Source organism: Schistocerca serialis, chromosome 1 (genome assembly GCF_023864345.2).
Source record: "Schistocerca serialis cubense isolate TAMUIC-IGC-003099 chromosome 1, iqSchSeri2.2, whole genome shotgun sequence".
Classification (NCBI taxonomy): Eukaryota; Metazoa; Arthropoda; class Insecta; order Orthoptera; family Acrididae; genus Schistocerca; species Schistocerca serialis.
The window spans coordinates 519,386,043-519,410,109 of NC_064638.1; the positions used below are offsets into that span (position 1 = coordinate 519,386,043).

Below are 24,067 nucleotides of genomic sequence, written 5' to 3' on the forward strand. Positions count from 1 at the left end.
AGGTTGTGCGGAAAAAATTACTTTGTCTGAACGACTGAGTGATATAGTCGTGACATTCAAAACATATTTAAGAGCTGTTAACCATCAGCTGTTAAAACTGTTAAACATGATGCCCAGCACAGCAGGAAAGGTGGTCTACAGATATCAGAAAGCAAAGTTAAAACTAGTAAAACATGTGCAGCCCAGGTGTTCCATAAAACAGTGTATCAATACTGAGATTTTTCTATTGTTTTATAGTGTCTGTAATACGCATGTCTTTAGGTTCTTGTGAAGTAGATGTGACAGTTTTTGTTTGTTGTATGTTAGATTTTCAAGCTATTTACAACAGATTTGTTGTTGCCACTGACATACATCGTGATATTTGGAATAATTATGGGCTTGCAACTGCACATTAATCATTAATATTTGGAGTTATATTGATACTTAGAAGGTTAAAACCATTATAAATCTTTATTTTAGATCAATTTTTTGACATTAAATACATTATAAATCTTTATTTTAAATCAATTTTTTTGACATTTCGACTCTGACCAAGAATACCAGTACACCTTAGAGGTCAGTTAAGAACGTCGGATCTTGATCTAAATAAACATGCGTCAGTGTGTCGGTATTCTATTCATCACAACTTGCATGTCCTAACGGAGACATTTTTATGGTACCAATGCAAACGAATCGAGGAGCCAGACGACACCAGACGTAAGCTAGCTTCAAATAAGCGGCTACGATTACAGGGTTTTAATTAAAATCACACGAAACGTGTATTTCATTTATTTTGGTTTTAACTAAACATTGTTCGTTTCGTCACTTCAAAATCAGCAGTGTTAATTTTTTTCTGTTTAATGCTCAGCTAGGCGCTAAGTTTGCTACGAGTATTGGTAGATATTTCATCTCATGGATTCTCAGGAAGGTTGTGAATCTCTTGTGAAAAGAGCGTTTCATTGTGTGTCACCGAGAAACTGTGACGAGTAATTGTCTCATATATATATGGTAACATTTTTGTTGTGCAGTATAGTATTCCCTATTACCGTCTACAGTTATGGGTATCTTTTGAGAATAAATGTGAACTGTGCAGAAATTACGTTTTATTAATGGCACGTCTGACTAAATATACGGCTGACATTCATATAGTCTGCCCTGAGACTCAATAGTATTAGACACGATGCCTTTGCGTTTTTTTTTTTTTTTTCTTTTTGGTCAAATTGTGTCGAGCTTGACAGGCATCTCTTTCTTATCATGAAACGCACAACTGGTTTATCTTAATATTCCCCTAAGTGGACAGTTATCTGTGGATGTGCTTCGTGACTGAAATGTGCTTGGGCACTATCGTTTTAGAATCAAAATTTTCAGAAACTCTTGGCAATCTGTAGCACTTGAGAATGCTGGAAGAAATACAGACACTGGTAGAGTGTTGCCAACCATTCTAGCCCCCATGTACATGGGAAATCTTTGTTGGTGAGATGTAACAGTAATCGCATATAGATTATCATAGTCCCAGATGTGACTCTCCCGACTTCTGATGTTCGGTAAGTATGCCTCTTATGTCAATTACAAGAGTGCGCAGAAGGTAATATCGTGGACATTTTGATGAAGAAACCAGTGCACTGACTCCGTACGAAGTGTGAAATTCGGCGCGCCAGTACCTGCACCCTCTGAAAGTGGTACATGTGTATGCTCCACACTTGTTATAGCAGCCAAATGGTTAGGTTTTCATAGCACGTGGCAGAGTATGAGTACCAGCAGACGGTGAATTTTTAAACCCCTTCTTCGTGACAACTTCAGTATTCAGTGTTCTTGCATCATACTTCCACGAGATATGTAACAACACAGGAGATAATGGACGAACTGGACTTGGAACTAGAGTAGAAACATTAAATTCTGAAGTTACTCTTTCGTTGTCAAATGGCTTAAAAGGCTGGCCTGTTACAGATGAACACAGAAAATGTGTTTCATCAGATACACGATCGTTAATGCCAGTAGTGTGATATAAAAGATTTTTAAGATAAAACGATTTGTAAATTAGAAAAGTAAATGATTATGATATGATTAACTGTAGCGGCTCACATAGCCTAACCACATACTCTTTCTCTATCCAAGTAACTAAAAAAAAACCTGCTAAACTGTGGTTAATCGAAAACGAAACAAACTGCTTAAGTAGTAAACACCTACAATTATTGTGATTTATTTCGCTTCACCAAAAGTCTTCTTGAAGTAATAAAAATACAGTAAACAAAACGAGCAGGAAAAAGTTCAACTCAAGAAAAAAGCCTATTCACAACATTTGCAATTCAACTGTTTGTAATAGCCTAAGTAGTTAGAGATGAGGAGTTTCTTGAGCCATTTGGTGGAGGACACAGGAAACAATTCCTTCTAGAATTTAAAAGCGGGTATCAGTTCTACATCTACGTATACACACATACATACTCCGCCAGCCACCGTACCGTGCGTGGCACAGGGTACTGCGTACCTCCAAGTTACGAGTATTTATCATTTCCTGTTCCACTCGCAAACAGAGCGAGGGAAAAACGACTGTCTATATGCTTCCGTATGTGCCGTAATTTCTCGTATCTTACGCGCAGTGTATGTTGGCGGCAGTAGAATCGTTCAGCAGTCAGCTTCAAATGCCAGTTCTCTAGATTTCCACAATAGTGTTCGCTAAAAAAACGTCGCCTTCTCTTCATAGATTTCCATTTGAGTTCCCGAAGCATCTCCGTAACATTTAGGTGTTGTTCGAACCTACCGGTAACAAATCTTGTAGCCTCCCTCTGATTCTTTGCTATGTTCTCCTTTTATCCGACCTTGTACGTATCTCAAACACTCGAGAAGTACACAAGAACAGGACGCACTAGTGTCCCATACACGATCTCTTTTGCAGATGAGCCACACTTTTCTAAAATTCTCCCAATAAACTGAAGTTCGACCATTCGCCTTCCCTGCCACAGTTCTCACATGCTCTTTCCATTTCATATCTCTTTGTAACGTTGTGCCCAGATATTTAAATGACGTGACTGTGTCAAGCAGGACACTACTACAGTTGTATCCGAACATTACGGGTTTGTTTTCCCTACTCATCCGCATTAACTTACATTTTTGCACACTTAGAGCTATACCGAAGAGCCGAGAAAACTGACACACGTGCCTAATATCGTGTAGGGCCTCCGCGAGCACGCAGAAGTACCGCAACACGACGTGGCATGGTCTCGACTAATGGCTGAAGTAGTTCTGGAGGGAATTGACACTATGAATCATGCAGGGCTGTCCATAAATCCGCAAGAGTACGAGGGAGTGGAGATCTCTTCTGAACAGCACGTTGCAAGGCATCCCAGATATGCTCAATAATGTTCATGTCTGAAGAGCTTGATGGCCAGAGAAAGTGTTTAAACTCAAAAGAGTGTTTTTGGAGCCACTTTGTAGCAATTCTGGACGTGTGGGGTGTCTCGCATTTCCCTGCTGAAATTGCCCAAGTCCGTCGGAATGCACAATGGACACGAATGGATGCAGGTGATCAGACATGATTCTTACGTACGTGTCACCTGTCAGAGTCGTATCTAGACGTATCAGGGTTCCCATATCACTCCAATTGTACACGCCCTACACCATTAGAGGGCCTCCACCAGCTTGAACAGTTCCCTGCTGACATGCAGAGTCCATGGATCCATGAGGCTGTCTCCATACCCAAACACATCCATCCACTCGATGCAATTTGGAACAAGATTCGTCTGACCAGGTAACATGTTTCTAGTCATCAACAGTTCAATATCGGTGTTGACGCACCCAGGAGAGACGTAAGGGTTTGTGTCATGCTGTCATCAAAGGTGCAACAGTGGGCCTTTGGCTCCGAAAGCCCATATCGATGAAGTTTCGCACATTGACAGTTGTTGATGGCCCAGCACTGAAGTCTGCAGCAGTTTGCGGAAGGGCTGCACTTCTGTCACGTTGAACGATTTTGTTCAGTCGTTGTTGGTCTCGTTCTTGCAGGATCTTTTTCCGACGCAGCGATGTCGGAGATTTGATGTTTTACCGGATTCCTGATATTCACGATACACTCGTGAAATGGTCGTACGGGAAAATCTCCATTTCATCGCCACCTCAGAGATGCTGTGTCCCATCGCTCGTGCGCCGACTATAACACCACGTTTAAACTCACTTAATTCTAGATAACCTGCCAGTATAGCGGCAGTAACTGAACTAACAACTGCGCTAGGCACTTGTCTTATATAGGCGTTGCCGACCGCAACGCCGTATTCTGCCTGTTTACATATCTCTGTATTTGAATATGCATGCCTATACTAGTCTCTTTGGCGCTTCAGTGTAACTGCCATTCATCACACCAATTAGAAATTTTGTCTAAGTCATCTTGTGTCCACCCACAGCCACTCAACTTTGATACCTTACCGTACACCACAGCATTATCAGCAAACAACCGCAGATTGCTGGCAATACTCTCCGGCAAATCATTTACGTATATAGAGAACAACAGCGGTCCTATCACACTTCGCTGAGGCACGCCTGACAATACCCTTGTCTATGATGAACACTCGCCGTCGAGGACAACGTACTGGGTTCTATAACTTAAAAAGTCTTCGAGCCACTCACATGTCTGTGAACCTGTTTCATGTGCTCGAACCTTCATTAACAGCTTGCAATGGGGCACCGTATCAGATGGTTTCAGGAAATCTAGAAATATGGAATCTGCCTGTTGCTCCTTATCCATAGTTTGCAGTATGTCATTGGAGAAATGGGCAGGCTCTGTTTCGCATGAGCGATGCTTTCTAAAACCCTGCTGATTTTTGGACATAATCTTGCCGGTCTCAAGAAAAGTTATTGTATACGAACGGAGAATATGTTCACGTATTCTGTAGCAAAACGAAGTTAGGGATATTGGTATGTAACTAAGCGGGTCCGTTATTTTACCCTTCTTATATACAGGAGTCACCTGTGCTTTCTTCCAGTCGCTGGGCGCGAGATTCGCGATAAATGCAAGCTAGGTAAGGGGCCAAGGCCATAAAGTACGCTTGGGATTCCATCCGGACCTCGCGACCTATTTGCTTTCAGATCTTTCAGTTGTTTCTCTACGCCACGGATGCTTGTTACTATGTCCTCCTGCCGGCCGGTGTGGCCGTGCGGTCTAGGCACTTCAGTGTGGAACCGCGTGACCGCTCCGGTCGCAGGTTCGAATCCTGCCTCGGGCATGGATGTGTGTGATGTCCTTAGGTTAGTTAGGTTTAAATATTTCTCAGTTCTAGGGGACTGATGACCACAGATGTTAAGTCCCATAGTGCTCAGAGCCATTTGAACCATTTTTTTACTATGTCGTCCATACGGGAGTCTGCCCAATGGTCAAATGACGGTATGTTTGTACGATTCTTCAGCGTGAACGATTTTTTGAACGCGAAAATTAAAACTTCGTCTTTAGTTTTGCTATCTTCGTTTGCCACACCAGACTGGTCAACAAGGGACTGGGTGGAAGTTTTGGATCCGCTTAGCGATCTTACGTAGGACCAGAATTACCTCGGGTTATCTGCCAGCTCTTTTGTTATGGTGTGACGGTGGTAGTTGCCGAATGCTTCGCGCATAGTTCTTTTCACAGACCGAAGAATCTCCGCAAACTTTTACTTGTCGTCTTTTGTGCATTCTCTTTTGAATTGAGAGTGCAACAGCCCCTGCTTTCTCAGCTTTTTCCGAACTTTGTTATTAAACCATGTTCGATCTTTTCGATCCGTAAACCACGTACTAGGCACAAAACTTTGCAGACCACGATTTTCAATCTCCTTAAACTTTGCCATAATTCCTCTACGTCCATCTTACTGGAACTAAGTAATGTCAGTTCACCAAATGAGATGCTAAAACTGCTTATCTGCTGCTTATAGCAGAAACACTCTCCTAGCTTCTTCACTGGTTTATTAACTTTCGTAACCGTAATGCTATAATGAGATCATGGTCGCTAATCCCCATTTTTATACCACCGTTGTAGATAAGTTCTAGCCTATATGTAGCTACAAGGTCTAAGATTTTCCACTGCGCGCGGGGTGCCGAACTAGTTGCTCAAGACAGTCTTCAGAAAACATGTTCAACAGTACTTCGCACGACTGTTCCTCTGTAACCCCGCAGTAAGTGCATAGACATCCCAGTCTATACTCAGTAGGTTAAAGACGCCTCCAACTAGTATTACAAGATCTGGGTTTTTACGTGCTACTGACCATACAATTTCTTTTGACGACTCGAGAACCGGTAGAGCGGTATCGGATTGCTGATAAAATCATCCAACAATTATCTTGGTTTCACCTAGACTTGTTATACGCGACCAAATAACTTCCCTGTCCCACTCAACATCGACTTCAATAGAGACTATATTTTTGTCAACTGCAATGAACACGGACCCTCCTCTGGCCTCTAACCCATCTTTCTGATATGCGTTCTGTTCCACTACTCGCTAAATATCTCAGAGTTTCCACTTCAGGTTTCAGCCAGCTCTCGGGCCCAAGAATAATCTGAGCACGAGAACTTTCCTGGAAGCCAATAAATTCGGGAACTTTGTTACGAATACCTCGTCATTTTACTGAGAAAATTTTGACAGTCGAAGTGTCTTTACTCTGAATGCGGTCTGACTTTCCTTGCTGTGTAATGACTGGCGAGTGTTCATCGTAGTACCGCAGACTATCACCTAGCCTAATAAGCCCTCATATGCACTCTACAAGAACACTGCTACCCGAGTCGCTGCTTGCTTTTTGTAGTATATCCTTGACCTATCAAGGGGTTGTGCTACAAATCCCCACTCGTTAATGCAGATGTAGGAATCTGCAGCCAAGACCGTCACAGAGTCAACAAATCCTTTGGCTGAGACCCTCCCCTCGGCTCCAAATCAAGGACCCTGACCAACTCTAAGAACAAATCTGCGAACTCTGTGCTCTGCTTGCACCCCACACGCAAGACACCAGCCTTCACCATCTCCGCCAACCACGTGTATGAACTGAGACTTCGTTGATACCTACATGATCCACAACTGCAGACGACTTCACCATGCACGCTTGACAGACGGAAGCAGGGCTGCCTCCACACCTCAGATGAGGTCCCCCAGCAGACAATCCGAGTGCACACTGGCTTTCTTTCCAACCCTAACGCTGTCTATCTAGAGATCACCATAATGTTGCAGATCCTGATAACTAGCATAACTCCCCCACTCCCCATGTGCCTGTTCGGACCCTGCTGAAGCAGCGGACACACGTCCACACATAGAGTGAACGGGCGAGGCCAGACTGCTAGTCTCCACATTGGACCGCCATCTCGAGTGACACAAATGCGTTACCACCCGCCAGTCACCATTCTGTGAGGGCAGATTCATCGCATCGGGTACATAGGAGGTGCCTCGGCAGCAGAGCCCTTGGGCGAAACAAGCGACACACGAAGTGTCCCATGCGACACGCCAGGTTCTCCGAGAGTGCTACACCTATCGGCAGCAGCCTGAAGGTGATTGACTGTAGCCAAAAGTGCATTCAGCAGTTTCCAAACTGTGGCCAGCTCCTTCTGCGTCCGCATACATACGCACATCCTACCCATTGTAGCAAGTCTAACTGAAGAAGTAAACTGTAAAAGAAGACTGAATCCTAGATATGCAACTTGCTAACCTTCTGGGGTGTCACCAATGGACGCTGATGCATTAATGGTACAAATGGCTCTGAGCACTATGGATCTTAACTTCTGAGGTCATCAGTCTCCTAGAACTCAGAACTACTTAAACCTAAGTAACCTAAGGACATCACACACATCCATGCCCGAGGCAGGATTCGAACCTGCGACCGTAGCGGTCGCGCTGCTCCAGACTGTAGCGCCTAGAACCGCTCGGTCACTCCGGTCGGCGATGCATTAATGTTGACTCGACTTATCCGATTAACCTAACTATTCTTTCCTTCATCAAATTTCATTTAACCCACTTCCATCACACCTGTCCGCCCTCCACAAAGTTAATTCTTCCTTATACTGGAAACCACTGTTGAAGGTGCAGGTGCAGATGCAGATGCTGAATACGTGCTGCACTGATTACCATACAGGGCTTCTGTACAGCGTGTTGACCTCTGCTCATTCTGGTATCTTAATAATGCCGGTTTTTTTATTGGTCTTTTGTAATTACTCCATACATATTTTGAGTGAGTAAACTTATGAAGGTGAGACTTGTTAGGCAAAGGCAGTGGGATACCGAGCTCTCACTCTCGGAGCGTTATACATTCCTGGTCATTAAAACTGCAACACCAGTAAGGATAGAAAATAACGAAATTTACTAACTGTGCGGATACAGTACAGTAGGAAGAATACATGATTAGATATTTAGGTGGGTTGAAGTATACAGTGACCGAAATTTAGTACACAGAGTGGTAATTTCTGGGGACTCCAATTGCTGTGCATAGAGCCCAACTAAGCTTGGATGGAAAACACGGGCTATCATTTCATGCTGCTTCAACTCGGTGCCAGAACGTATCAGTCGTTTGTGAGTGGTGGCGCACCAATTCGTCGGCAACCTATGACCGAACGTTTATATTTGGTACAAGATTTAGACCACGTGCTGTCCAGGATAACAGTCGGAAGCTCTCTGTACCGATGGAGGTCATGACGGGCAAATTGCGGTCCTGCGAAATGTTTCCAGAAGTTGGTGCTTCAGTTTTAACTTCCAGTGGCGCACATGGCATGCCTGGCGTTTGCAGGTCCGCCTGCTGTTCGCGGAAGCGCGATCGCGGGCGCCGAGTGTGATCTTCATCGACGAGGTGGACGCGCTGTGCTGCGCGCGCGGCTCCCCCAGCGAGCACGAGGCGTCGCGCCGCTTCAAGGCTGAGCTGCTGGTCGCCATGGACGGGCTGTTGTCGGGGACAGGCGTGGGCGCCGGCAAGAGCCAGCCGCACGTCGTCCTCGTCGCCGCTACCAATCACCCCTGGGACCTGGACGACGCCTTCCTCAGGAGGTAGGCAACGTCACAACGGGTCAGTTTTGAGTATCACCTCAAAAAATCGAGCTGCGACTTGCTGATAGTTTTCGTACCTCTCTACATACTCACCCGTCAATGTAACACAGTTGCACCATCAATGGATGACTTGGCACCCACCTTGGTTGTAAAAGTTCGCAATTTGGCTGATCGAGAACTCTGGGGAAAGAGGAAAAACTTAGTGGGTGTCATGTCAGGATATTATGGGGAGTGATGGAAAATTAGACTGGTCAAAGAAGCAGCATGTTTGACTGTGTCCAGTGCAGAATGAATTGGGGAGATGTTGTGAAGCGAAACACCCTCCTGCACAGCTTCCTGTACTGCTGTATATTGGCTCCCTCCCCTAACATCATCAGGGAGTTTCAGTATTTCGCTCTATGAGCGTCGTTTAATAAATAATACCCCATCTTTTGCATCCACAAATATACACTAGTCTGCAAAACTTAACGAAACTAACTTTCGCTATGTATGTGACTGCCAAATAACGTAGCTCGATGAAACTTGGACCATAAATACACTACTGGCCATTAAAATTGCTACACCACGAAGATGACGTACTGCAGACGCGAAATTTAACCGACAGGAAGAAGATGCTGTGGTACGCAAATGATTAGCTTTTCAGAACATTCACACAAGGTTGGCACCGGACGCGACACCTACAACGTGCTGACATGAGAAAAGTTTCCAACCGATTTGTCATACACAAACAGCAGTTGACCGGCGTTGCCTGGTGAAACGTTACTGTGATGCCTCGTGTAAGGAGGAGAAATGCGTACCATCACGTTTCCGACTTTGATAAAGGTCGGATTGTAGCCTATCGCGATTGCGGTTTATCGTATCGCGACATTGCTGCTCGCGTTGGTCGAGATCCAATGACTGTTAGCAGAATATGGAATCGGTGGGTTCAGGAGGCTAATACGGAACGCCGTGCTGCATCCCAACGGCCTCGTATCACTAGCAGTCGAGATGACAGGCACTTTATCCACATGGCTGTAACGGATCGTGCAGCCACGTCTCGATCCCTGAGTCGTCAGATGGGGACGTTTGCAAGACTACAACCATCTGCACGAACAGTTCGACGACGTTTCCAGCAGCATTGACTGTCAGCTCGGAGACCATGGCTGCAGTTACCCTTGACGCTGCATCACAGACAGGAGCGCCTGCGATGGTGTACTCAACGACGAACATGGGTGCGCGAATGGCAAAACGTAATTTTTTCGGATGAATCCAGGTTCTGTTTACAGCATCATGATGGTCGCATCCGTGTTTTGCGACATCGCGGTGAACGCACATTAGAAGCGTGTATTCGTCATCGCCATACTGGCGTATCACCCGGCGTGATGGTATGGGGTGCCATTGGTTACACGTCTCGGTCACCTCTTGAGCGCATTGACAGCACATTGAACAGTGGACGTTACATTTCCGATGTTTTACGATCCGTGGCTCTACCCTTCATTCGATCCCTGCGAAACCCTACATTTCAGCAGGATAATGCACGACCGCATGTTGCAGGTGCTGTACGGGCCTTTCTGGATACAGAAAATGTTCGATTGCTGCCCTGGCCAGCAAATTCTCCAGATCTCTCACCAATTGAAAACGTCTGGTCAATGGTGGGCGAGCAACTGGCTCGTCACAATACGCCAGTCCCTTCTCTTGATGAAATGTGGTATCGTGTTGAAGCTGCATGGGCAGCTGCACCTGTACACGCCATCCAAGCTCTGTTTGACTCAATACTCAGGCGTATCAAGGCCGTTAATACGGCCAGAGGTGGTTGTCGTGGATACTGATTTCTCGGGATCTATGCACCCAAATTGCGTGAAAGTGTAATCACATGTCAGTTCTAGTATAATATATCTGTCCAATGAATACGCGTTTATCATCTGCATTTCTTTTTTGTGTAGCAATTTTAATGGCCAGTAGTGTAGAATGAAGTGCTGCTGTGTAGTACAGAGGGTGCCTGGAACAAATACACAATGAGACGAACAGAAATGACACTGAAATCATTAGAATTCACGATGGTCCTAGACACTAAAAAAGATGGGACATGGTCGTTAATAGGGTGTGTAATGACAACGGACGGCAATGCCCTGCAGTGTCCTCCCATGCTTGACGTATCCTGACGTGGGGAGCAGTAGGAACACGTAATCCACCAGAAACATTGTTGAACGTGATTGTTTTGGTGATCGAGATGTTACGGTGTGGGGAGAGAGAATATTGCTTGGGTGCACTCACCTCGTAATCTTTGAACACAGCAAATTCACTGGTCAACGTTATTGCGACACTGTACTCGTTCCACATATCTGACTTCATTTTTATGGATGACAACGCACGGCAGGCTCGAACAGCGAGCGCAGGAGGCGCAGCTCTTGGATCGAGAGGATATTGGGCTAACAGACTACCCTGCCCGTTCCCCTAAATTAAATACCATCGAGCACGTGTTGACGGCGTTGGAAGACGTATTACAGCACGTCCACATACAGCAACGACCATCCAACAGTTGTCAGTCGCTCTGGTGGAGAAATGTAACGTCCTACCACGAGAACTCCTTCCTAGCACCGGAGCACGTTGCAGAGCATGCAATGCCATCCGCAGTGATCAGCCGCCCACTTAAGAAACATGTCCCGCCGTTTGTGATGTCCAGGAGATTATCATAAATCGCAGTGACTTCAGGGTAATTATTGCCTTCGAATAAAAGTTACATTTTTATTCTTCTCATTGCATATTTCTTTCAGTTACCTCGGATATTATACGGTAGGAATCGTTTCTATGCATGTTCCAAGTATCATCTAGATGAGTTACTTAGCAGTGAAACATAATACGACAGTTATTTGGTGCTTAACTTTTGCACATCAGTATATGCAGAGTGAACATCAATAAAACCGCCTCGGGTATTATACGGGAGGAATTGTTTCCACGCATGTTCCAAGTATCATCTAGGTGCGTTACTTAGCAGTGAGACATAATGCGAAAGTTATTTGGTGCTTAACTTTTGCACACCAGTGTATGCAGAGTGAACATCAATAAAACCGACGAACTGCAGGGACAGATTCGTGACTAGAAGTGGAGGAAAAAGGGTTCTATGGACATATGGCCCAAAATACATCGTTGCCACGGTAGATGGCTCTGACGACTGAAAGCTCATCTGATCTCATGCTGTGTGTTCCTTGTGTGTTACAGGCTGTGTGTAAGCTGCAGAATGGTGTGATATTCATGTCGGGAACAAGCTGACATGGTGTTTGTGTACGAACAAGCAGATAGGAACGGTCGAAAGACAGCAGAGCTAAACCAAAACAAGTACCTTCACAGACACCAACCACGTAACACAACATTTCAACCCCTTTCTCGACGTTTGTGTGATCACATAATCGTACCTTGGCTTACACCATGTTTGCGGGCCACTTGCCTGGAGCTTGCACTAGTCTTTGTCTCAATATCCCGTAACCCGGTCCTCCAAATCTGGTGCACGCACAGTCCGCCGCCTCCCTACGCGTTCGTCTTTCTGAAAGGACCTATGATCACACAAACGTCCAAAAAGGGCTTAAAATATTGTGCTATTTGGTTCATATCTGTGGGGATACTTGTTTTGGTATAGCCGTGCTGCCTCTCGACCGTTTCCATCTGCTTGGCAGTATACAAACCACATCTCGGCTTGTTCCCGATGTGAATACCACACCATTCTGCTGCCTACAGTACGCTGCATCAACCACAAGCCTGCAACACGCAAGGAACACACGGCACGTGCTCAGAGGAACTTTCGTTTGTCAGAGCCATCTACAGTGGTAACGATGCATTTCCGGGCACATGTTGATAGGACTTTTTTCCTCTATTTACAGTCAGGAATCCGTCGCTGCCGTTTGTCGGTTTTATTAATGTTCACCCTCTATAGCATATTGTCCTTTTAGGTGCTTCAAATTTGATGCTTATTCTGACGTGTCTGAAGTTTCGAACTATTCCAACGGATGACAGAGCCTTAAGTCTAGTTAACACGACGACATTGGGTTGCGCCACTCCTTGCGGTGAATGAGGTGTACGCAAGTGGTTTCATATATGGCTGTAGACACGGCGACACCAGTATACACCTCAGTTTCGTCGTTTTGTGGGTCCCTGTGTCGTGTCTGAAATGAAAAGTTTAGGCAGCTGCACGTCGCACGAGTTGTGATGGAGTTAAAGCTTGTTGCGTGGAATCGCTGCATAAGAAAAAAATTAGAAAATTGTTTCGATTCGTGACTAGATGAATAAAAAACGTCAGCTCGGTTGCTCAGCATCCTTGGAGTAATTTATAACGGAAGATCCAAGAAGTTCTTCTAATTATCTTACAATGTCACCAGAACTGTTCACGTTTCTTCTAAATAGAGTTAATTATGCGATAAGGAATAAAGCTAATGTAATGCATGAAGCACTGTCGCCAGAACTGAAATTACATATCATATTACGTGGATTACAATCGAGAACACTCGGCATGCTATAAGATACGGTTTCAGTTGGTGATGACGCTATTTCATTAACACCAATAATTATTAACATTAGCAGTAATAATTATTAACATTAGCAATAATAATTACTCGAAGCAGGCCGCATTAAGAAGAGAATGGTTTGCAAACTACTCTCCTGAAGATAGATCTTTACAGTGTCAATATTTCAAAATTCTAACATGTGAATGGGGAGCACTGCAGCGACGTTTTAAATAGATGAATATAGAATAAAGAATGCAGCTATTTGAATTTGTATAGCCTTCCTTCCTGTCAACAATATTCCTTAACAAAGAGTTGGCCAACTCGAACGATGGGATTTTAGTCCTGTAGACGAGAGGATTGCCACAGCTAGAATTACACTTGCTTGTATTTTTCTTAATTCAGTTGTATATGTGCTCCTAACTCAATAAATTGTGCCCTGCAGCTCAGATATTGTCAAACCATCTATGTTATGATCGCGCATGACGGTCTCAGCGGCAGCAATATGTTGCCTATTTTTGTAATCAGCGTCACTGAAATCCCACAAACATCAATGCAAATCATAGATATCCAAAAAGCGAACATTATTCTCCGTTCCCCACTTCACATTTCAGTTTGTCTACACCCTACGAACACACATAACCTCAAAACTCATGCAGCTAGTGTCACCAAAGTTGGACCACGCCGAAAGTGTTTAGTTTCACCAACGAGTTGCGCAAACAAGTGGCGCGCTTGCGCAGTGGCCGGTAGCGCAGTTGCTGCAACCTAGTGTCGTCGTGTAAACTAGGCTTTAGTGAACCAACAAAATGACATCTACACAAGGTACTCGTCATAGCAATGTGCTGTAACTGAATTACATATATAAAAAATAAAACGTAGCGAACATGCATAAGCGTTTGTGTGCAGTGTATAGTAATGGTGCAATTGAAGGAAATACTGTTGGGCAATGGCTAATGATAGTTAAAGTGTTAGGAAGAGCAGAAACTGAGCTCCATGGCCGGACACGTCTGGGACGTCCTGTCACAGTCAGAGGTGTAAAAATTCTTCTTCCAGCATGCCTGCCCCTGTCTCCGCCGCAACCATTAAAGCAGCCCAACCTGCTGCAGCGAGACAGAAGAGTACCTGTTTACTGACACTGGTTAAATCAGGCCAACTCGGGTGGCCATAAGTCTGGCAAGCTTCATGGTACCCGCTCAGCCAGCCGCAGTTGACAACAGGTAGCTCTATTTATCCAACGTGACTACAGAATAGACAGGTATAGTAGTTTCATTGCAGCTCATTTATAAATAAGTGTGGGAGCAGCATAATGAACAAACCTGACTTTAAGGACATTGAGGAGAAATTAAGAATTGGGAAACATAAACCAGTCACGAAACAGAGCAGGGGAAATGTTTTCATGTGTTTATAAGATTCAAATAAGTCGGTAGATGTCTCGCAATGCAAATTGTGTAAAAAGTTACTAACAATCGTTCGAGGATTTCTGGTATGTTAAGATATGTGTGTAAATTTGACCATCAGTTTCCTCCCTCCATACACATTTTGAACAACGACAAAGACATAGTGACTGACAAGTGTGTGGAAATGCGTGTTAAGGACTTGAGGCCATTAAGCAGTACATAGGCTTTCTAAATTTGGGGCGAACATTGATCCAAATACGAAAAAACTATGGCTTAGAGGATGGTGAAAACCACATTCTGGTGGTATGTAACGTACTTGGACGGAAGGAAGATTGGAGTTAACGTCCCTTCGACGTCGAGTTCATTAGACACTGAGCGCAAGCTCGAATGGTGTCAGAGAGGGGGAGGGAAATCGGCCCTGCCCTTTCAAAGGAACCATCCCAGCATTTGCCTGGAGCAGTTTATGGAAATCACAGAAAACCTAGATTTGGATGGCCGAACGCAGGTTTGAACCGTCATCCTCCCTAAGGGAAGTCCAGGGTGCTAACCGCAGCGCCACCTCGTTCCGTCTTCAGATATGTACTTTTTTAGTTTAACGTAACAAGGAAAACGAACTTCGTATTTGCTACAATATATTTAGGGAATTTATAATGAACTATTTTGGCTGTTGCATTCAGCGAACGCGCAATACACATCCTGGGAAAAGAAATTAAAATTCTATTACCTGAGGCCATATCTAGCTGGAAATTTCCAAAGTTACAAGAACTAGACTTCTAAAACCTACCTGTAGTTGCCGTTGCAGTATAATAGACATCTTCAGGTTCCTAGGAGAAAAAGGTTTCGGCTTTCAGAGATGGTTCTGCTCACTACAGAAAACATTTATTGGAGGTGACCTCTAACATATGTGTGACTGGTTCTGATCTATCTTCCTACCACAGTTGTGCAAGGACGCTCTGTGAGTGTTTTAGGAATTTGTGTTGAACCTAAAACCTGCAAGGTAGGAAGACACCATCTCATGCATGCAGAATTCGGAAGAGTGCAGCAGTACGGACAGTGATATAATCAGACAATGATCTCAATGTCGGTTCCATTACACTCCCTGTAAAGGAAACATTGCTAACAGAAATTAGTGTACGGGTTCAGGCGTAACTACACACATCAAAAAAAGTTTTGCATTACCCCGGTTTCCAGAACTCCTGAAGATAGACATTGACTGTGGGTATTTTACCACAGACACAGTCCCTTTGACCGTTCAGAGATGTCACTAAACCTTCCCAAAGATGTAAACAACCATGCATGAGCAGCGCCTGTTAGACGGAGGGGGTCCGACAGCCAGTCAGTCCCAGTCAGTCCCAGTCATTCCATCAGGAAGGAGGTACACTGCTCGTGTTGTCTGTACTTCAACCGTACCTAGACGGTCAATACCGCGTTTCGATCGCATCCTCACTGTTTCTTTGTGCCAAGAGGGCTCTCCAAAAGGGAAGTGTCTAGGCGCCACGGCGTGTACCAAAGCGATGAGTTTCTGACATGGAGGAGATACAGAGAGATAGGAGATGTCGATGACATGCTTCGCTCAGGCCGCCCAAGGGCTACTACTGCAATGGATGACTGCTATCTACAGATTATGGCTCAGAGGAACTCTGACAGCAACGCCAGCAGGTTGAATAACGCTTTTCGTGCAGCCACAGTACGTCGCGTTACGACTCAAATTGTACGCAATAGGCTGCATGATGAGCAGCTTCAGTCCCGACGTCCATGGCGAGATCCATCTTTGCAACCGCGACATCACGCAGCACAGTACAGAAGGGCCCAACAACATGCCGAATGGACCGCTTAGGACTGGCATCACGTTCTCTTCACTGGTAAGTGTTGCATATGCCTTCAACTAGACAATCGTCGGAGACGTGTTTGGAGGCAACCCGGTCAGGGTGAACGCCTTAGACACACTGTCCAGCGACTGCAGCCAGGTGGAGGTTCCCTGCTGTTTTGGGGTGGCATTTTATGGGGCCGACGTACACCGCTGGCGACCATGGAAGGCGCCGTAATGGCTATATGACATGTGAATGCCATCCTCTGACCAATAGTGCAACGACATCGGCAGCATATTGACGAGACATTCGTCTTCACGGACGACAATTCGCGCTCCCATCGTGCACATCTTGAGAATGACTTCCTTCAGGATAACGACATCGCTCGACTAGTGTGGCAAGCATGTTCTCCAGTCATGAACCCTATCGGACATGCCTGGCATAGATTGAAAAGGGCTGTTTATGGACGACGTGACCCACCAACCGCTCTGAGAGATCTAGGTGAATCGCCATTGAGGAGTGGAACAATCTGGACCAACAGTGCCTTGATGAAGTTGTGGATAGTATGCCATGACGAATACAGGCATACATCCATGCAAGCGGACGTGCTACTGGGTATTAGAGGTACCGGTGTGTACAGCAATCTGGACGACCACCTCTGAAGGTCTCGCTGTATGGTAGTACAACATGCATTGTGTGGCTTTCATGAGCAATAAAAAGGGCAGAAATGATGTTTATGTTGATCTCTATTCCAATTTTCTGTACAGGTTCCGGAATTCTCGGAACCGAGGTGATGCAACACTTTTTTTGATGTGGATATATGTTAGCAAAAAATGATAATCTTAGATTTTCGTTATCAAGGTTTATTTTTACTCTAAGTATGTCTTTATGACATATCACTCATAACTGCAATACATACAGGATGGTAAAATATTGATATGGGGTGTTCACAACCGTGAAGCGAAGTTCCTAACTATACTAACGTTCTTTAATAGTAAGATGGTTGATGACCATGTCTAGGGGTCGATAAAATACAAACAAATTAAATACAGTTGGGGCCAGAGATATCTATTAAGCTACAATGCACAATTACAATAACCAAATAATGGATGGGGGTCAGTAAAGAGCAATCAGAAAGAAGTACACAGTTAAAACAATTCAATAACTTCAGAGTATAAAGCACTCTACAGTGGCTGATCAGTTCCTTTCGTTAAATCGAATATCTTGCGTTTCTGCTTTAATTAAGCCCAACACTCGTGAATATGTTTAACTACAGGTCATGGCTGAATGTACTAAAAATACCCATAGTGCTTAGAGCCATTTGAACAATTTTTGAACAGAATTGCTGAGACAATAGTGTACCTGTTACCACGAGGTGTGGCCTATTAGATGGTACGGGTGTACATGCAGTGCAAGACTTTCCCCATTAGATCTATACGATAATTTCTCAACGTCGTTGTTGGACATCAGTTATATTACAGAATGGCGCCATCCCTAGTCTGGAAGTATTTTACGATGTGCGGTATCAGTGAAGTACAGTGCTCCAGTTGCTTTAAAAGACTGAAAACCGGATAAACCTCAACAAACTTGTGACATAATATCAGGAGAAAATTTAAATATTAGCAGTTAGTAATAATAGAAAGTAGTTAAGCTGCTGCCTGTGTCTACATAACATGCCTTTAAGTCCTTGTAGCCCTTGAAAACGGACAAATTAACATGAAATATGACGTTATTCAACCTCAGTTTTCACCCTCTAGCACGGACTACTCGTAGCGTCCAAATAGTGCTATAATCCCCGATTACATGATTCTTCAGTAGGGTTTCAAAAAATAGAATCAATAGGAGAGTACTAGCGGTTTTTTTGTAGTAGTAGTAGTAAACCACTGATACCTTTCGAGAAAAGCAGCGAACGTTGGATGGCCTAAATTTCCTTTTGTTTGCCTATTTATGTTAATAATTTGATTCTGTGTATCATGAAACTGACGGAGAAAAGATTTTTCAGCCTTTGTTAGATTTCTAGTTTATTACAGGAAATAATAGGAATACAAAAGCGAAAACCTGTTATTTCAGAAACCGGTTATTTTGGGCGGTTTGAACAGTCCGGTTCAACTGACGTTGAAAAAAACGATGTAACCGATATAGCCGAAAATCGGTTGATTCAGAGCTAACTGCGCGAAATCTGGCAGAAAACCCAAAGAGATTCTGGTCATACGTAAAGCACACCAGTGGCAAGAAGCAATCAATATCTTCACTGAGCGATAACAACGGTGAAGTCACTGATGACAGTGCCAGTAAGGCTGAGTTATTAAACACGGCTTTTCTAAACTCCTTCACCAAAGAAGACGAAGTAAATATTCATGAATCAATCAAGAACAACTGCCAAGATAAGAAACACAGGAGTAGATATCCTCGGTGTACCAAAGCAGCTTAAATCACTTAATAAAGCCAAGGCTTCCTGTCCAGATTGTATACAAGTCAGGTTCCTCTAAGAGAACGCTGACACAATAGCTCCATATTTAGCAATTATATAAAACCGCTCGCTCACAGAAAGATCCGTACCTAAAGACTGGAAAATTGCTCAAGTCACACCAATACCCAAAAAGGGAAGTAGGAGTAATCCGTTGAATTACAGGCCCATATCACTAACGTCGATTTATAGTAGCGTTTTGGAACATATACTGTATTCGAACATTATAAAGTACCTCGATGAAAACGATTTGACACGTAGTCAGCACGGATTCAGAAAATATCACTCTTGCGAAACATAACTAGCTCTTTATACTCATGAAGTAATGAGTGCTATCGACAGGGGATGTCAAATTGATTCCATATTTTTAGATTTCCAGAAGGCTTTCGACACCGTTCCTCACAATCGTCTTCTAACCAAACTGCGTGCCTATGGAATATCGTGCTACTGGATTCGTGATTTCCTGTCAGAAAGGTCACAGTTTGTAGTAATAGACGGAAAGTCATTGAGTAAAACAGAAGTAATATCCGGCGTTCCCCAAGGAAGTGTTATAGGCCCTCTATTGTTCCTGATCTATATTAATAACATAGTAGACAATCTCAGTAGCTGTCTTATATTGTTTTCAGATGATGCTGTCATTTACCGTCTTGTAAAGTCATCAGATGACGAAAACTGATTGCAAAATGATTTAGATAAGATATCTGTATGGTGCGAAAAGTGGCAATTGACCCTGAATAAAGAAAAGTGTGAAGTTATTTACATGAGTACTAAAAGAAATCCGTTAAATTTCGATGACGCGGTAAGTCACACAAATCTGAAGGCTGTAAATTCAACTAAATACTTAGGGATTACAATTAAAAATACCCTAAATTGGAACGAGCACATAGATAATGTTGTGGGTAGAACAAACCAAAGACTGCGATTCATTGGCAGAACACTTAGAAGGTGCAAACTAAAGAGACCGCTTACACCGCTCTTGTCCGCCCTATTCTGGAGTATTGCTGTGCGGTGTGGGATCCGCATCAGATGGAACTGACGGATGACATCGAAAAAGTACAAAGAAGGGCAGCTCGTTTTGTATTAACGCAAAGTATGGGAGATAGTGCCACTGACATGGTACGTGAATTGGAGTGGCAATCATTAAAACAAAGGCGTTTTTCGTTGCGACGGGATCTTCTCATGAAATTTCAATCACCAGTTTTCTCCTCCGATTGCGAAAACATTCTGTTAGTACCCACCAACATAGGGAGAAATGATCATCACGATAAAATAAATCAGGGCCTGCACAGAAAAATTTAAGTGCTCGTTTTCCCCGCTCGCCGTTCGAGACTGGGACAGTAGAGAGACAGCTTGAAGTGGTTCATCGAACCCTCTGCCAGCAATTTATTGTGAATAGCAGAGTAATCACTTAGATGTAGATGTAGAGGTATCGCCCAGTACCCGTATATTGTGATAAGACAGCGGCAGAAGTAATCTGTATCGACCTGATACAGCTGCAGCATTTCCTCTTCTGCCTGGATTCGTTGGGCTTTCTGAATGGGTGTGAGCATTAGCTGAAACCAACGGGCGGCTGCTTTGTTACGTTCATGTCGTATAAGATGAGAACTTATCCGTACAGAGTTTCACTTTTTCCGCTATCGACTCGATAGTATTGAGCTGGTCATCAAGCATCAAGGCCTTCACCTCACTTGCAGTTCCTCGTTCTTCACAGATAGATGGTCTCCCATTTCGTTCTTCGTCATTGCCATGTTTGACCGCATTGGAAGCGCCTACGCTATCTAGCCGTTGTGTCATATGATGGTGCATTGTGGCGTTCACTTCCGCCGAAAGACGCAGAAAAAGAATCAGCACACGATGTTGCCCTTTATCAATGGTCTGCGATAGTTTGTTTTGACTCCTACAGTGGCTTAATACGGTACTGTGGCGCGCAAATTTTAATGTGTGCTGGGACTGTAGACGTTTACTGATAAACAAACAAGAAATCCATTAAGAAATTTTATTTTCGTTGTGATGATTAAAGCCTTATGACTACCACTCCTACATGTAAACCCCACAATTTACCTTACAGTGTATAGTAGAGGGTATATTTGTAGTACGATTCAAATTACTTGATAGTTGACATTCACGCGTTGGAGCTGATTTCCTCCAATTAGCGTGCTCAGCGTCACAGGTGAACCGTTCGCCGTTGCCAAACTGCCACAACAATTACGAAGTCCACTTCAAATTCCTTGCCCAGCTTTCTTTCTTGATGTGTTTGGATCCCGAATCTTCGGTCTGGCCCTTTTATTTCGTATTTCATCGTAATGATAGCCGCACCAAAAACGAAAAACACACACAACCATGCTAAGGAAATACACACGTTTCTTACACAGCAGTAACCGAACACTACTGGATTATTTCGCACAAGATTCAGAGTCACACATACAGTTATTATAACCACAGAGATCGGCCTACATTGTACGAGTATAAGCTTCGCATGACATTGCGTGAAGCTAGTGCTGTGGCGTAGTGACTGGAGTAATAACTTGCTATGTAGAAATTCGCTGTTTCAAAACTCGTCACATACTGCAGTTTTTTTTAAATTTCTAAATCTTTTAGCGCTGGAACTGAAATGTTTTTTCTTGAGTCTACTCATAGAGGTTAGCTTTAATCGCTGTGAACATCATCATCATCAGTTTTCTGCTATATTAGCAGGTACTTTGCCTCTCCATTTTCTGCGATCCATTGCCTTCTTCTTGAGGCTGCTGTATGTTGTACCGTTCAACACGTCATTCAGTATCTGAAATGTCTTCCTTCCTCGCTTCCTTTTCCCTTCTACATAGCCATCTAAAACTGTTTTTATCAGTCCGTCATTCTTTCTTAATATATGCCCAATCCAATTTCTTTTTCTTCTTTTTATTACATCTCGTAACTGCCGTTTCTCTCCCACTTTTCTTAGTACCTCTTCATTTTTTACTTTGTCCATCCAACCTATTCTTTGCATCCTCTGCCGTGTCCACATCTCAAAAGCCTCCAGCCTTTCTCTGTATTTCTTCCTCAGAGTCCATGTTCCAGCACCATACAGAAGTACACTCCGTACAAAACATTTTATGAGTCTTTTCCTGAGTTCTCTGTCCAGACTGCTGCAGAAAATTCTCCTTTTGTTATAAAATGCCTCGTTTGCCATTGCTATCCTTGTTTTAATTTCTGTGCTGCACTTCCAGTTGGTGTCTATCCTGCTTCCAAGATAATTAAAATTTTGCACCTGTTCTAATATTTCTCCATTCAACATAATTTTTATTTCTTTATTCCCTCCTAGTGCCAATGTTTTTGTTTTCTTTGTGTTGGTTTTCATTCCATAATTTTTCCGTTAGCATCAGTGGTATCCACTAAATCCTGTAATTCTTTTTTCCCTATGGCTAGAAGGACCATGTCATCAGCAAACTTCAAACGCCCTACTGTTATTCCTCCAATTTCTACTCCTTTGTGATCTAATGAGCATTGATAATCATATTTTCCAAGTAGAGGTTGAAAAGGGTAGGTGATAGACAGCAACCTTGTCTTACTCCTTCTCCTAGTCCGATACCGTTTGTGTTTTTTTCTCTCACTTTAAATGAGGCTTTTTCATTCAGATGTAATGAGTTTACAAGTCTTCTGGTTTTCCAGTCCACTATCTTTTCCCTCATTATAGTCGTCAGCTTGTCCCAGGCCACATTGTCAAATGCCTTTCTAGATCGATGAAGCACATATAGAGGTCTCTTCCTTTTTCAATAAACCTAGCATAGCGATCGTGATTTTAGTTACGCCGCAAATTGCTCATCGCTGTTTTCTCGGATATTAGTACGTTGCACATCACGAGGTTGCGGTTAGGTCAGGACATGAGTTTAAATTCAGGGCTACAAAACGCGTCGTCTGCAGCTGTTCAGTCATTGGTCACTTAAAATCAACCGTCGACAGACCATCTCCCATTTCCATCCGTCATACCTCTCGGCAACCGCTTTCAACATTGCCTCGCGTTACACATTAACAGCATTTGTGAACTGACGCGCCGTGTGTATGTGTATGTGTGTGTCGCCTATAACCAAGCGGTAGCAGGTAGCGGTTGTGGCGACATCGTAGCGGCAAGTGAGAGACGTCAACTATCAAATACGAGGGCTGGAACTTAAATAGTGGCAACTACTTATTCACAACCGATACAAAAGAGTTACATGTTTGCACCTGTTACTGTCCTTCGAAGTTGCCAGCGATGTGGAAGGCGTAGTATACCGTTAGCAGAGACTGTTCTGTTGATGGTGCTAATGGAGCGGTCTACTACCTGTCGAATCTGTGGAACAGTTCTGAAGCGAATGCCACGAAGTGGTTCCTTCATCTTCGGGATCAAATCAAAGTCACAAGGACTTAAGTCCGGGCCGGCCGGTGTGGCCGTGCGGTTCTAGGCGCTCCAGTCTAGAACCGCGTGACCGCTACAGGTTCGAATCCTGTCTCGGGCATGGATGTGTGTGATGTCCTTAGGTTAGTTAGGTTTAACTAGTTCTAAGTTCTAGGGGACTGATGACCACAGATGTTGAGTCCCATAGTGCTCAGAGCCATTTGAACCATTTTTGAACTTAAGTCCGGGGAGTATGGTGGATGGTACAGTACTTCCCAGTCCAACCGACCGAACAGAGCAGTCACAACTTGCGCTTTATGCAACCGTGCATTGTCGAGCAAAATGATGGGTGGGTTGCGCAGAAAGTGTCGCCACTTCTTCCGCAAAGCTGGTCGCAGTTGCTGGTGACTTTGATTTGATTCCGAAGAAGAATGAATCACTTCGTGACATTCGCTTCAGTACTGTTCCAGAGATTCGACAGGCAGCAGACCGCTGCATTCCCACCATCAACAGAACAGCCTCTGCTAACATGTATACTAACCCCTTCCACATCGCTGGCAACGTGTTCTACACAACGCTGGTGACTACTCTGAAGGACAGTAACATGTGCAAATATGTAATTCTTTTG

At 43.9% G+C, this 24,067-nt stretch overlaps 1 protein-coding gene across 1 annotated transcript in view; it reads left to right on the plus strand.

Moving 5' to 3' along the window:
* Positions 1-24,067, plus strand: part of LOC126485847 (katanin p60 ATPase-containing subunit A-like 1) — a 162,288-nt gene that overhangs the window by 79,357 nt on the left and 58,864 nt on the right. The window contains exon 6 of the mRNA XM_050108909.1: positions 8,694-8,947. Within this exon, the coding sequence (XP_049964866.1) occupies positions 8,694-8,947 (254 nt within the window). The remainder of the gene's footprint in view (positions 1-8,693; positions 8,948-24,067) is intronic.